This window comes from Triplophysa rosa, linkage group LG8 (genome assembly GCF_024868665.1).
Source record: "Triplophysa rosa linkage group LG8, Trosa_1v2, whole genome shotgun sequence".
Taxonomy (NCBI): Eukaryota; Metazoa; Chordata; class Actinopteri; order Cypriniformes; family Nemacheilidae; genus Triplophysa; species Triplophysa rosa.
Window position 1 is genome coordinate 22,115,395 of NC_079897.1, and position 14,667 is coordinate 22,130,061.

General features: G+C 36.9%; 3 protein-coding genes across 3 annotated transcripts; 2 read left to right on the forward strand and 1 right to left on the reverse strand.

Moving 5' to 3' along the window:
• Positions 1 to 344: 344 nt before the first annotated feature.
• Positions 345 to 7,311, reverse strand: hormad1 (HORMA domain containing 1). Its single transcript, XM_057340073.1, has 15 exons — positions 5,099 to 7,311; positions 3,622 to 3,682; positions 3,343 to 3,487; positions 3,191 to 3,251; positions 3,083 to 3,119; positions 2,929 to 2,949; positions 2,792 to 2,818; positions 2,580 to 2,647; positions 2,262 to 2,413; positions 1,879 to 2,036; positions 1,661 to 1,753; positions 1,517 to 1,568; positions 1,269 to 1,351; positions 1,115 to 1,195; positions 345 to 780 (listed from the first exon to the last, which is right to left on the reverse strand). Exons 2-15 carry the CDS (start codon positions 3,652 to 3,654, stop codon positions 700 to 702), a joined length of 1,092 nt encoding a protein of 363 aa, XP_057196056.1. The 5' UTR covers positions 3,655 to 3,682; positions 5,099 to 7,311; the 3' UTR covers positions 345 to 699.
• ensab (endosulfine alpha b) lies at positions 4,524 to 12,087 on the forward strand. The gene is made up of 3 exons (XM_057340075.1): positions 4,524 to 4,695; positions 7,320 to 7,442; positions 9,445 to 12,087. The coding sequence occupies exons 1-3, from the start codon at positions 4,639 to 4,641 to the stop codon at positions 9,616 to 9,618; spliced, it is 354 nt and encodes a 117-aa protein (XP_057196058.1). The 5' UTR covers positions 4,524 to 4,638; the 3' UTR covers positions 9,619 to 12,087.
• A 423-nt stretch (positions 12,088 to 12,510) lies between these two features.
• Positions 12,511 to 14,339, forward strand: mcl1b (MCL1 apoptosis regulator, BCL2 family member b). Its single transcript, XM_057340074.1, has 3 exons — positions 12,511 to 12,994; positions 13,253 to 13,500; positions 13,629 to 14,339. Exons 1-3 carry the CDS (start codon positions 12,628 to 12,630, stop codon positions 13,743 to 13,745), a joined length of 732 nt encoding a protein of 243 aa, XP_057196057.1. The 5' UTR covers positions 12,511 to 12,627; the 3' UTR covers positions 13,746 to 14,339.
• Positions 14,340 to 14,667: the final 328 nt, after the last annotated feature.

A 14,667-nucleotide genomic window follows, 5' to 3' on the forward strand; every position in this document is an offset into this window, starting at 1 on the left:
GTTTCATAGCCAAAACCTGAAATTACAGATCTGGAAGTGAGTTTGAGATATGAAATGGGAACACATTTGTCTTTTGCCAACTTCTTAGTACACGTGGACAATGAATCAAATGACAAATATCTAGCTGAGTGTGGAATGGTAAAATTTACAGATAAAGTTCTTCTCTGAGCTTAAAAAGTCTAATTTGTGTATTCCTCTAGAAACATATTAAAAAATGTCCACTTAATATTTTTCAAATTTATCTGTCTGCTTCAAGCACAGCTAGCAAGATTGTCTGCTGTTAATACAAATGATTGTTGTTCTTTTAGCATCTTATTTCAATGCAGTTGTAACAGGATTAATCCATTTTTTCCATCACGCAATGTGTTTGCTGCCATCTAGTGGGCTAATAGAAACTTTACATGTTGGCTGATGTGACTAAAATCCAGCAATGCACTCTTCTGGCACTTCAAGCTCAATTATGACTTTATTCAAATTTATCTGATAGACAATCACCATTAATAACAAAATGTGAAATCATACGATTTTGTGCACTCATCATGCACACTCGTCACGTTTACTTTAACTATAAATCTTGTTTTGTCTACAGAACCTTGTGCAATGCATTTTGACAACTGAAAAGATCAAACAAAATAAAACTACAAACCATCAAGCATGCGGTAGTATGTTGCTGTATGTACTGTACGTGTGTCACTAGTATTATTTGGGTACACTGAATTTGCGTCTCTTCGGTGCAGATGGCTGAGGATCTTGGCTTAATGGGAACTCAAACTTTGAGATCTACAGAGAGAAAAAGTTTGTTTTGGTGTGGTGCACTACAGTTCATCAAAACAAGAACACTATGATCACAACCTGATTTAAAAGTCATGACCACATCTGTTTACACAACACTTTCCTGGCTGTACACAACACTTTCCTCTCATGATAATGACACTGTACGAATAAGGCTTAACTTTTAAAACAGAATACGTAAGAGATGGCATCAATCCAGTCCAACTAACACGACAACACACACATGCCATGAACCGTAATTTATGTATGTAATGAAAACAGGCAAATGTCTATGTTATATTTACTGTAAATAAACACATTATTGCACAAAAAATGTTTCTACCTGAGGCTCGAAGATGCATCCACTCCGGGTCTTCCTTTTGTCCATCCTAAGATCAGCAGTTTTTTTTACCAGATTGTCCATCTGAAACACACATCATATAATTGTACACTACCTCCTCGCACACACATGCTAGTATAGAAGACTAGTCAACTACCTGTCCATGCGGTGTTTCCATTCTATTTGTTGTAAGAACCACTTTGTTATTTCTGTGAGCCTGTTGTGAGCTTTCTGGAGCCTCTGTAAATGACAAGAGCTTAAATGGTTATTTCACCCAAACCAACAAATGCATGATGCAAAACAGACAGTCACATTGGTATAGAGCAACATGAATGAACATATAGCATATTGTGGTTGTTGCAACTGTTGCTAAGAGTTTCCATCATGCCAAAGTGTATCAACTACCAGAGTTTTCAACACAAGCATCAGTGATGACATTCTCTTTCATCATGTGCTCCTGTAAGCAGAAAAGGCCATCTAAGATTAAACTCGGATGTTGTACAGGTAAACCTACAAACATAGAAAATAAAGAAATCCTTGCTAACTAACCTGCTGAACAGAGGTTTCAGACATCACTTCATCCTCAAACTTCAAAGACCATTTGGTACTTGCACACACCGCCACATCATCGTCAGCATCTACCTGTTTACACATACAAACACATGTATTTGATGTTTGGGCTGTCACGAACACCACTGGTTTACATCATTGATGTGATATCTTATGTCCAGACAGATCAATTGTGTCTGGCTGCTCTCCTATCCCACCGGCTCAAGTCTCTTTCGCTCAGTTGTGACGTTCATTCTAAGACTGTGAAAAGGTGTGACCACCTCTCCCATGGTCAGATTCACTGGTTCCCTCTCAAATACCAATGTCCCGCTGTCGTCTTCCTTAAAGCCAGGTGGCTGATACTCCTGAGGGGTCACTACAAAAGAAACAACATGAGTGTGGAGTGGGACTATTTATTTGTCTTCCAAATGAAAGGATGGAGAGGGCGGGGTTGTATGTGTTCATCTTTGACACCAAGTTACACTTAGTGACAGAACAACATTGAACTGATCTTTACATAAGACATGTATTAAATGCTTTTACACAATATACAAGAAATTGTGAAAACATGGTCTGTAGCATAAAGCAGGCTTAGATTTACCATGATCATAGTAAAAGAGTTTCATGTTGAGGCAGACGTTGTCAGGCAACGTGCCGAGATTCTGCATGAGCATGTAAAGTTTGCGCACAAGCAGCGTGCTAGATTTCTGTGTGTTGTCACAGGCCATTTTAGTCATACTCTGTCCATTTTTGCTGGAAACACAGAACACACACACGTTTTCAAAAGCACAAAACAACAAATCATGCTATTACAAAAAATGCATTCTCATGCTTTGTGATCTTAAAACAGCACAATACTGTTATCTATGGAATACGTTTTGAAAACCAGTCAGATCGACATATCTAGATGATATGTCACCTCTCAAAGTCCATCTGAGGTCCCTTCTCTGTGTACTTGATTTTGAACTGGTAACATTCAGTGACTTTCTGCAACTCAAAAGAAAAGCATCAAGTAAAAACAGGTCTTTGATACTTCAGTGAAAACAGGCTAGTCACTGAGTGATTTTATTTGTATATTTTAAGCAGTATTAAGCAAGAGGGAGAAAATATTTGAAACTAAAAAACAATCACCTGTGGATTGTCTGGATCACAGTAAATCTACAAGAGATATCAAATACGTTTTATAGGTTATATAAACTTTTATCCTACTGCAACCATATTCACTTTAAATCAACAATCCTGTTTTTAATCCCTCAGTTAATACTCACTGACAGAATAACCATGCGCAGCTAATAAACAAACAAACAAACAAACAAAAACAGATGCATACGGTCAAAATATCCAAAAATCACTAACAGAGATGATGACTATTAAAACAATAGAAAACTGTAGACATATAAACGAGTATAAAATGACACTTACATATCCTCTTTGAAGTGCATCAAAACATCCCTGCAACCTGAAAATGTGGAGGTGAAATGCTGTGTTGCTCCTAGTTTAATGGCACATATTAAGCCTCCAAATACCTACCAATGCACAATCTGTTGAGCACCAGGACAACTTTGCTCTCGTAGAATCAGGACTTTTAATTCTGAGGAAAAACACACACAAAGAATACAACTACTTTTGCCATTAGTGGGTATGGATTTCTGTTGCTTGATCCACTTTTGAGTCACTTTTACCTCCAACATATTTACTTCCATAGGCTTTTTCTGGGAAAAGACCTCTCAGGTAAGTGATGCTTGAGACAGCAATGGCTAGAAGTTTCTTCACAAGCGCCAGAGATTGTTGTTCTGTTGTCACCACATCTGGCAACATCTGGCAGCTCTGAAAGACACAAAAACATGTTCAGTTAGTTTTTCCACCTCAGGGAGAGGCTAGCGAAATGTGTTGCTAAATTTACTGAAAATGCCTACAGAGACTTCAAGTAACCTAGTAACGTTAACTTAATATGTCTTTACCTTGACAGAGCACATTTTTTGTTCACATGCCATGGTGATTGTGACAGACTGTCAGCCAAGTCTGAATAGACACAAAAACAAAAATTAGCATCTGCAGAAACAAAGAGCGATTCTGAGTTCATTTAAAATGTCAAAATCAGAGTACGTTAAATGCGCGAGATTTTCAAATCTCTTACCAGATGACAAACCAGCAATAATTATCTATAAAGACTTAGCGGGGCAGGTAGATTGTGTTATAAATATATTCTAAATGACAATATCAGCAATGATCTGCGTCATATCAACGTTTTCTTTTCTTTCGCTAGTTGTCATCCACTGGTTGGATTCGCGAGATTCCCGCTTTGAACTCCGTTCAACGTGACGTCACGCCAGAAAAACAAAGAAAGCTTTGTTTAACTTTTTTATTAAAATGCAAAATATCTTATTGATTACGTTTTTTTGCTTGTATAGTTCCCACGCATATTAATTAACAATTTATAATTACTGTAACAATTAATAAAATACTTTTCTTTTGAGTCCCGTCAAACCTTGGTAACTGGTACACTAATTCGTTAGTGTTTACCAAAATTATAATATTGTTGGGGTGTTGTTATTAAAACATAAATGCCTTAAGTTGAAGTAAGCCTTGTTATTACTTTTTAAATATAGCGTAAATGTTATTTCCTTTGTAACAATATTGTCAAGGTTATGACATGACACTTAATAAAAACTAAATTCGTTTTTATTTATTAGAAATGTTTATTATGGAGTGTGCTCGCAAAACATTGTAGACGGTTATTGGTCACATATTCAATTTAATATAATCCTTGAAAATCTACTAACTGATCCATCCGTCAATCAAATCTCAAACCAGATGCCTATTGGCTTCCCTACTCGTGACCGACCTACAATGAAACGTCACTGCAGCGGACGCCATTTTGATACTGAACACCGTGGGTGTATCGGATCAGGCTCCGATAGACAGCAAAAATTACATTTAAACTCTTTGAATAATTTGTCAGCAGAAGACGAACAGACATGTCATCAGATAACCAGGACGCAGAGACGCATTCGGAGCAGCTAGACGAGACTCAGGTGGGAATTAGGTTGGGGCTGCGCCTCGCTCGTAACAGTCTCTTGTGGTGTCTGTAGCTTTTGTTACCCACTGTGCTGCAGTTTATTATTATTAAATGAGCAAGTTTGCCTTGTCTCGCTGCCGCTGTTTATATATAAATCTCACGGATTGCTCGCAATATTATAGACTATTACTAAACTGTCACTGCCTGAGTTAAACAAGGTGATAGCCGAGCATTTCGCACGCATGAGCCTCTTTTTGATTCGTTAGTGAGTTCAGACGTCACGAAATGGCTGCAGGGCTTAAAGTTTTGCGGCACCGTGCCGGATCTCCTCGTTTGACTGCGGAAAAAAATATTTACATTTAAAAATATTACATTTAAAAAGCTTATTGATGTCAGTTCGAGTTCATAAGTTCGCCTACCAATGGTATGAGAGGAACACGGCTATCACTCTCAACCAAACAAACATTACTAGCCAATCAGAATTAAAATGGGGCGGGTCTTGGTTGCCGGAGTGGAGACGTCAGTTGGAGAGTACGTTAGCAAGCGAACAGTCGGCAGGATCGAGAGTAAGTTTATAAAGCCTAAGCGGGGGCAGCTTTTAAGTCCATTATGACAAATATGACATGCACAAATTGGAGACTGTGTCATGAAGATCGATAACTTTGTGTTTCGGCAAATCATCTAATCAGACCTCCATTTCTAAAGCGTCTAAATCGTTTTCAAACGTTTTCACGGTTTATTGCACCTATCTCACAGAGTTAAGTCATAAACATGGTCGTTTTTGTCTGAAGTGAGCGTAAAAAGTTGAGAAAGAAAACGGATGTCAATACATTAGTGACAGCAGCCTCCTTCTATTCTATGTGGTTGATATGACTCAAACAAATGAAAAGAGAACCACTCACTGCTGACTCCATAACCTTTGTAGCTTTAATAGGAATTTATATTGTTTTCGTTTCACAGTTTGTAGTTCAGTTGGTATGTTAAGCTGTGTTTTTATATACCATAATTGCATAAAACTATTGTTTTGTGGGTTATAATTATGCCCCCACTTATTTCGAGTCATTCTGTGATCCATACACATACCATCAAAGTTTAAGAAACGTCTGTCTGAGAAGCTCAAAAACGGCATGTTACTAGTTATTTTCAAGAGAAATAATGTTCTTTTTTGTTTGAAAAATAACCCTGCGTGTGTGTCTACTCTGCAACCCTGCAAAAAGAAAGTTCAGGCTCAGGATTTCTTTTGCTTTAACACCTGTGGCTGTTTTTGATTGGTTCTTTCTGTCACTTTGGTCACGTCTACATTAACCTGATGTTGTCAGTTGGGTATAAAAGAACTGGGGAGCCCATTTTCATATTTCCGCAAAGTTGCCAAGCTGTCAGGCGTTATCACTGGATATTTTGTTTAAGGAATGTGCACTGTACATGCTTCATATCACAATTTTTAAAATATATTGTTAATATTGTGGAAACCTGCGTGTTTCCAATAACATCTACGTTCGGGAAATGATCACGAGGTGCTTTGTAGGAGTAGTTTTGACTGTGTATCAGCCTTGTATTCGTTTTCTTCAGGTAACGTTAGTGTTGAATATAGCAACTCATAAATTTCTTGATATAGATCTTGGTGAATCAGCAAGTTGCCATACTTGATGCAACATGTATCAGCTACAACGATAACCCATCCAACACCCCACCCTTCTGAGGACATTTACTCAGAAGTGTTTCCACGCCCAAGTCTTTTACGCTTAGAATGAAATTGTATAATGAATGGAAAGCTGGTATAATGGTATAATTATAACTAAAGTCTGTTCTATGATTTATCTGACTCAAAGAGACTCATAGCTTACTGTTTCACTTTGCAGCTCTACAACTGAGGTCTTAAAAAGCTGTTCAGTCATGTATTTGTCTTATAGTCAACCTAACATTTCAGTAAAGGATCTATTGTGTTGTGATGCAGTCATAAACTGAATCATCTTTAAGTGTATGTTCTGCAGTGCAGTCTACATCATTGCCCTTTCTAAAGTCTCTGTTTTTTTCTTCACATTTATTCATCCCTCAGTCTAAACAAACCATCACACAACACAACTCCTCAGCTTAGGGCAAAGTAGAAAGTCATTCAAAGGCAGCCATGTAAGAAAGGTACAATGATAGAGAATTAAAAGACCCTTTATATAGGCCTTCAGATTAGCTTTGTCTATTTGTAACCATGTCCTTTCTTGTTTACCATTGCATTTAATGTGCTTATCCATCACTAGGATTAAGATGTTAGAAATAGAAACAAAAAAAGTAACGCAGCACTAAACATACTTTCTGTGCTTCTCCCTTATATTTGATAATGACCGCACCTTTAGGAAATTGCAGGAAAAACAACAACATCTAAGGAATTGTGTTTTATTGTTGTGTAATTTATATTGTGGGTGTGAGATTTATGGCAATGCTTATGGCAGTTACTTTTATTATTTACCATGATGATTGTTTTTCCTGTCTAAAATGTTGTCTTCCTTAAACCGAGTTGCTTAAATGAAAGTTATTTGCAATATAAATTAAATGTCATTTGCTAAAAAAAAAACCCCATCTCTGAATATTACTGTTTGTACTGATGTGTGTGCTTATACCATAGCAATAAAACTGCATCTTTGACAGGAGACCCAGGACACAAACTCAAACCCTGTGCGTACAGAGGAGGCCAAATTGAAAACTAAGTATCCAAACTTGGGTCAAAAGCCAGGTGGCTCTGACTTTCTGATGAAGAGACTGCAAAAAGGGGTAAGAGCAGAAAACAATAGCAAATTTCTTCAATATTTTTGGTGTAAAAATTAAGAGTTTGGTTCCAAAATGAGATAATTCCGTTTTTAAAATTGTTCATGTTTTTTTATTATGAATTCCAATTAATATCAATCAAACTGCAATTGGTTAATTTAAATTAAAACAAAAAAAAAAAAAAAAAAAAAAAAAAAAAAAAAAAAAAAAAAAAAAAAAAAAAAAAAAAAAAAAAAAAAAAAAAATTTTAAAAAATTAAAAAAACGGATATATCTCATTATGGAACCAAACTCTTCAAATACACTATAATTTAAAAATTATTATTAAGATATTTCATAAGTTAAAGGAATAGTTCACCCAAAAATAAAAATTTGCTAATAATTTACTCAGGCTTAGGCAATGATGTAGGTAACTTTTTTCACCTGCCGTCCCTTTAATAGTCAAAAAAGCAAATACAGGCAACTAGGAGTGTAACGGTTCTCGGTAAAAAATTGAACCGCACGGTTCTCCACCAACGGTTCGGCACGTGATCCAACGCGCTTGGACCGCGGCTCATCTTAAATCTGACGACGCATTTATAATATGGTTCGTTAGAAATTATAATGCGTAAAACAGACTGACAAAGTTCAGCTAATGTATGTTTGTCGATGGATACACATTTAATACCTACAACAAATCAAATAACGTAGACAAATTTCAATAGGATTGACGTATGCCGTAATATGACCAGTCATTTATGCTGTCATCACCCGGGTGTTGTGAGCGCGTGAGTGCAGGTGAGACCTGAACAGCACATGTTGCTGTTTAAAATACACTCATTTAAGTCTTGCCAATTTAAACATTTAAGTGCAAGATGATGCAGAAGAAAACTCGCTTGCGCGCTGTGAGGAGATCCGAAGCGCGCATACGTCTCAGACATGGCGCAAATATTGAGTTGTCTTTGAAGCGCTTAAACGGACAGATTCACACATGAAGTAGGTCAACATGTCCCTCTTGTCGAGTATCTTAACAAACATAGTGGGTTACGTCTTAAGTGAACGGACGAAACGGATGAAAAACAACGCATGTGTACAGTATCAGTGTACTGGATCGGTTTCATTCTTAAAGCGACAGCAGCATATTCCTGCTGTCTGTTAAAAGTCAAGGAAATCACTCACTGCTTGTGACTCAATAGCTTCTGTAACTTCAATTATGATTCGTCTTTATTTCATTTGTATATATGCAATGTTATGTTTTATTTGATTACTTTAATCCATTTCTACCTTAAAAGGTGTATATATACAGTATCTTATTTAATGTTCTGCTTTGCTCTGTTGTTTTATTGGTTCTGTTACTTGTAGCTTGATTATTTGTTCTTATTTTTATTTGTCAGTAGTCCATTTTCCCTGAACATAGCACAAATCGAACCGAACAGAAACCGTGACCCTAAAACCGCCACATAAACCGAACCGTGGGTAATTTGAACCGTTACACCCCTACAGGCAACACAAAATAAATTCCCACGTCTCCTGATGATAAATTGAGGTCTTATGAAGGAAAATGATCGGTCTGTCCAAGAAACCGAGCATTTTATAGAATGTTATCACCTGTAATCCATAGTCTGAGGCAAATGGTCCTGAGCATGAGTTTCTTCATCTTGTGTTGTTTATTGGAAGCTGGCAAACCAGCTTCTGATAAATTACTACCACCTACTGAGCTTTTTGTAGGCAAAATAATGATAATATTTAAGCTTCCTGTTAGCATAATGGCATATGCACTGTAGCATACACCTATGTGTGATTTTGCTACCGCACATATGTGGCAGGAAGCCCTCCAATGTTATCATTATGTTCCTTCATATATGCACCATTACCTAAATTAACAGCAAATTATTTAGTAAACTATCACTTTAAGTTTGTGAATGTCTTTTTCAGAATTGCCAAAGTACAGAGAATAAACTTGACAGAGCCATTATGAAGTAACATTAATCCAAATTGTGATTTTGTTCTGTGATTACTTTTGTTTCCAGCAAAAGTATTTTGACTCAGGTGATTATAACATGGCAAAGGCAAAGATGAAGAACAAACAGTTGCCTGCTGCAGCTGGTCCAGACAAGAACATCGTTACCGGGGATCACATTCCAACCCCACAAGACCTTCCTCAAAGAAAGTCCTCATTGGTTACAAGTAAACTGGCCGGCTAACAGCACCCATAGGGCTTGAATAAACCCTATTACCAAACCTCCAAAATGTTTCCCAAAACCTCCCCAGCCTCACCAGACCAGATTCATCTGGACTGGTTGTATATTATTTGTTTAATTTGTGTTCATTTGGGTATAGAGTTTTGTTTTCCTTTTCACTTCAGCAGGTCTCACTAAACCAACTCTGTTACCCTCTTCGGTGTCCCACATAGGGTAGGGAAAAAATATACCTTCAGTACTGCAAAGCCCCAGTGGAGCATGATGCACTTTACTCTGTGTACCCTGTACATCAGTGATTATTAAGAACAAAAATGTGTTAGATGCTTTTAAACGTGTCAAATAATCAACCACAAATGACTTTTTGAAAAGGATTTAAGATTGTTTTAGGAGGCATTGTTTTATATGGATAGTACTTGAGTCATTGGTCCTAGATGTACGTTAGCGGCCCTCTAATCATTTACGGTGACACTTGATGACAAAGAATGAGTGTTTTCTAAGAATTTCTTTATTTGAACTGTATACAAATGGTCAAATTGATATTGGTAAAGGGCAGGTAGGGACTTAATCTACTCCTCTGCCTCTCGTCTTCTAAATATGGCTCAGTTGAATTAAGTAACAGCTGCTTATACTGGATTTATTTACTATTTTAGGACTTTACCCATAGTAGGGTCCTAGCAAGCTGTTTCAACCAACATGATTAAATTATAGTTATCACTGTTTTTGAGTGTAAACAGATTGTTGTCCTTTCCAGATAACAGTCAACAGCAGAAATACTCTTTGCATGCAACTTGATAATGAAAGGAGAATACAAGAATGATCTCATCATCAATTGGTCGTTCTTTTGAAGCCAAAAAAACACTTGCGTAAAAGTTTTGATCTCGTTGAACTGTTGATACTCTGAACCATTGGAATGTTCATGAAAGGTAGTTACCGCATTCACTCTCTTAGGCATCAATTCTCCTGTAACAGCGATGTATTTATTAATGGGTTTTATGTACGATTATTTTGTGATATATACTGGTTATGTAGTGTGATGCACATGATCATCTGAGATAACTGGATGCAATCATTCTGTTTGTCTTTTGTGTCTGTGGTCCTAAGAGTGTGGGATGAGGGCTCAGTGAAAATGAGCAGCACCTTTGGTGCAATATTTTAAATCAGAATAGTGTTTCACTTGTCATATAAATGCCATGAATTACATGATAAAATTTGCTATAACTTTTGAAAATACCCAAGCATTACTTTAATACCAAGAATCCTTAAGTTGTTAACATGCAGATTAATATCATGTGTTGAAAGAGTTAAAAACTGACATAAGATTTTAGAATAGTTACAGAGAATATTACATCACATGACTGATTTTTATGTCCTCTGTGGTTTCTTGACTCTTTTCATTATAAAGTGTCCTTTTCTTGAGGGCTTAAATTGTATGCATTTGTACATTCGAAGTTTAACAAAGATTTAGGATGGTTGTTGTAAATCATTGGTAACTTTGTAATGTTTAACATTTAGTTTAGCTATAAGACAAAAAGTTATACCCAAACCTAAAGGTGTGGTAGAATTCCTGAACACTACGGTGGCTGGAAGATGTGGATTCTGAAACTTTGTGTGAGTCAGGATTTGCATAGCGCAATGGAAAAAGTGAGCCCTCTCTGAAACCACACACTCATTTAAATTAAGTAAAAACGCATTATAAAAATACATAAAAGATGTATGTATACTCACTACAAGGGAACTAACATGCAAAGAAATTGAATGTGTTTTTTAATAAAGGTTGTGGTGCTGATGGCAGTTGGCAATACATCAGGGAAATATGGTCTTGCACTTAGTGTTTGTGACTTGATGGTATGTGTGGATGTTTCCTTTAGGGAAAGCGTTATTGCACAATGCTAGGAGATAATCTTATTTTGTGCTGCAGCCAAATTGTAAATAGATCAACTGTGCATCTGGTGTCATATTTGTGCATTTTGTCTTGTATTATGTGTTTCAGTTGTCTTTAGAACATGTTCTTTTCAGTGTTCACAGAGTTTGTGTTTGATCTTTCCTTTGGTATTATAGTTTGTATATCTTGCTTTTTCTCCATAATTTGTAATGTAAATATTGACAAGAATATCATCAGTTCTAAAATGAGAATCTTGTGTAAATAGGGAGGCTATGGATTGTATTGTGATAATGAAGGTTTTGGTTAAATTTAGACAGCTCTGTACTGATAACCCCCATGACGATGTAAAACCTCCCACAATGCAACGTGATTTCCTTTGGAACTGCATATTAATTCTGAACATCTTAATTCTCTGACACAAAGATATTAATGCGCTGTGATGTGAATCATGAGTCCATACATGATCATTTTAGATGTTTTGCTTGTGGAAAAGTGTCATCTGTCCACTTAAAATTTTATTTACATAGAAAGATGTTCAAATGAATGGTAATGTCTGATCCTTAAATAAAGTTTTACATTAATAGCAGAAACACTTATTTGTAATAGGGTTGATTTTATTATACAATGTCAAGTTTTGTATAATGCGTGGTCTGGTGACGTAACAGCGATAGGTAGTTGGTCAGAATTTCTAAAATAAAACAACCCCATTAGCCAAGGAAAGAGACACTAGGGGGCGCGCTACCCCTCTACCCAATTATACATTTACATACGTGTACTTGTTGCACGAATTTAAATTGTATTAAATATCATCGTATTCACTCCGATGCGACTTTGAGGACTCTGCAGTTAAGATGCGTAATTTACGTAAAGAACAAGGGACTGGTGTACTTGATGTTCCGAAAGCGCATTTCGAATTTCGTTTTTAACGTTCTTTACGTGACCGTATTCTGATTGGTGAAACCAGACAAGTGCCGCCCCTCGTAACATTAATATAAAGAGGTTCGACAATCCGACAGACACTTCCGCAATAAGAAAGTGAAACATTTACGTGTAGTTTAATTTTGGAAGGACGACTGTTTACCCACAGATATTTGGATACTGGATTAAAAGCACGGATATAAACTATCAAAATGGACCCAGGAAGTAAAGTTTCAAACAACGGCGGATTTTGGCCCTATATCGGAATATCAGCTCTTAACACCAACAACGATTTTCGCAAACCACTTTTAATACCAGCAAGCAACCAGAATCAGAACCAACTGTCAGGCTTCGATCTCCAAGGCTCGGTACAGTCCACGCCCGACTCTGACTGCGACGAAATCGACCACTACACGTCGTCCAAAGAAGCCCTGGATATGAACACGCGAGAAATTATTGACAGTTTCTTAAAACAATTTACTGGACTCTCTCACACAAAATGTGTGAAAAAACAGGTCGTGTCAACGATGAAGAGGGTTGTGGATAGTCTTGTTGTGAAGCATGAAAAAGCTTATAATGGTAATTTTAGTAACGTTATTTGTGCTCGCGCTTTTTCAACAAATGGCGCTCCGTTTTCTTTCCGCTTTTCATTTAGTAAATGTTGTTTAGCAACCATGAGAATATTTGAATAAAAATAAAATCTGCGGTATACTTTAGCCTATCCCTACAGGCGCACCTGGCCTGGCAGGTTGCGCCACTGTATGCCACGTATTGAAACATGTATGACTCAAGCACGCTCATTTGTGGTCGATATGCACTAACATGTGATTCTCTCAGGTATGATATCTCGTATCAACGTGGACCAGACAGACGACATGAGCGTCGTTACGGTAGTGGCGACGGAGCTCTTCAGTGACGGCACCACGAACTGGGGTCGTATTGCCAGCCTGCTGGCATTTGGGGCTGTGCTGTGCAAACATCTGAATGATAGTGGACGGAGTGAGTGTGTGAGTCTGGTGGGCGAAAAAATCTCCGCCTATCTTATGTCAGACCAAAGGGACTGGCTGCTCAAAAACAAAGCATGGGTGAGTTTGTCATTTTAAAAATGAGGGTGACAAATAGTTTACGTGTGCAATGTGCATGCCAATGTAATCCACAAAGCGCTTTTGGACTCGTTTTCTGATCTTTTCGAATGTTGTTTTGTTTTCTTTAGGATGGCTTTGTGGATTTTTTTCATGTCCAGGACACAGAGGCAGCAGTGAGAAACGCACTGATGGCCATTGGTAGTGTGGCTACTTTCGGTGCTGCACTTGCTTATTGGATACGGTGATTCCATTTAGTTTTTCGTGGGAAAATCCAAAAGGATTCAGGACTCTAGAGATTTTTTTTCCATTTCATGGCGCAATCCAGAATCCTGTACATAAAATCTGATGTAAAATTATTTTATTACAACACAGAGACTATTTTTTTATGAAAAATAAAGTTGTAAATATTCTTGACCTGCCAATACCTTTATACTTTTTCTTAGGATCTGTTTGCAGTTTACACTAGCTTATTTTACTAGTAACAATTTTGTTAGTGATATAACTTTACCTACTACTGGCAGCATTCTTCAGAAATGTAAATGTTTAATTGGCTCTATTAACTATCACTTTGATCAAAGTCCTTTTCTGTTTATAAATTATTTTCTGTCATTATAAATTATTAATAGTTGAGGTGCTGTCATCTCCTGTATCGAGCTGATAATTAAACCTTGTTTTACAAGGTTTACTATCTGAATGTGGTGGATTTGTTTAAGTCATGTGGTTTTTTTTCTAATCTATGACTATGATAACAGTCACCATGGCTGCTAAACATTTTTTTGGAGATTGACATTTTGTTCACTTTTTCTTCACATGTGAAGCAAATTAAACAATTGCACATGTCTGTTGCATTTGAAATCTTATTTATTGATTATTTTGCATGTATAGCCACAATTCATCAGAGCAATGCTAAAACATGGAATAATTTGCCAGGTTCCAATGTGTGAACACATTAGTTCATAACTCATGACTTCAAAGTCTATAGTATTGCAACTTTCATTTGAAGGCAAGGTCTCAGTCTTTGAAAAAGAGGAGGAACCATGGTCTGGTCTCTCTGTAGGAGGTTTAACAGAGTGTTCATTGAGGGCTAAATTCACATATCTAATTTCAAAGAGTGCATTGTGTCGCCCAGTCACATTTTGTCTCCACTCTTATCTTAGGACTTAAAAC

Bases quoted from the DNA above. Each gene is read 5' to 3' on its own strand.
- hormad1 (XM_057340073.1), bottom strand. From the start codon at position 3,654: ATGGCATGTGAACAAAAAATGTGCTCTGTCAAG. The intron at 2,819-2,928 runs GTGAGTATTAAC...TATCTCTTGTAG, and splicing joins TGCGCATGGTTATTCTGTCA to ATTTACTGTGATCCAGACAA. The intron at 1,352-1,516 runs GTAGTTGATACA...TGTCATTTACAG, and splicing joins TGCTTGTGTTGAAAACTCTG to AGGCTCCAGAAAGCTCACAA.
- ensab (XM_057340075.1), top strand. From the start codon at position 4,639: ATGTCATCAGATAACCAGGACGCAGAGACGCATTCGGAGCAGCTAGAC. The intron at 4,696-7,319 runs GTGGGAATTAGG...CATCTTTGACAG, and splicing joins AGCAGCTAGACGAGACTCAG to GAGACCCAGGACACAAACTC. The intron at 7,443-9,444 runs GTAAGAGCAGAA...TTTTGTTTCCAG, and splicing joins TGAAGAGACTGCAAAAAGGG to CAAAAGTATTTTGACTCAGG.
- mcl1b (XM_057340074.1), top strand. From the start codon at position 12,628: ATGGACCCAGGAAGTAAAGTTTCAAACAACGGCGGATTTTGGCCCTAT. The intron at 12,995-13,252 runs GTAATTTTAGTA...TGATTCTCTCAG, and splicing joins GCATGAAAAAGCTTATAATG to GTATGATATCTCGTATCAAC. The intron at 13,501-13,628 runs GTGAGTTTGTCA...TGTTTTCTTTAG, and splicing joins TGCTCAAAAACAAAGCATGG to GATGGCTTTGTGGATTTTTT.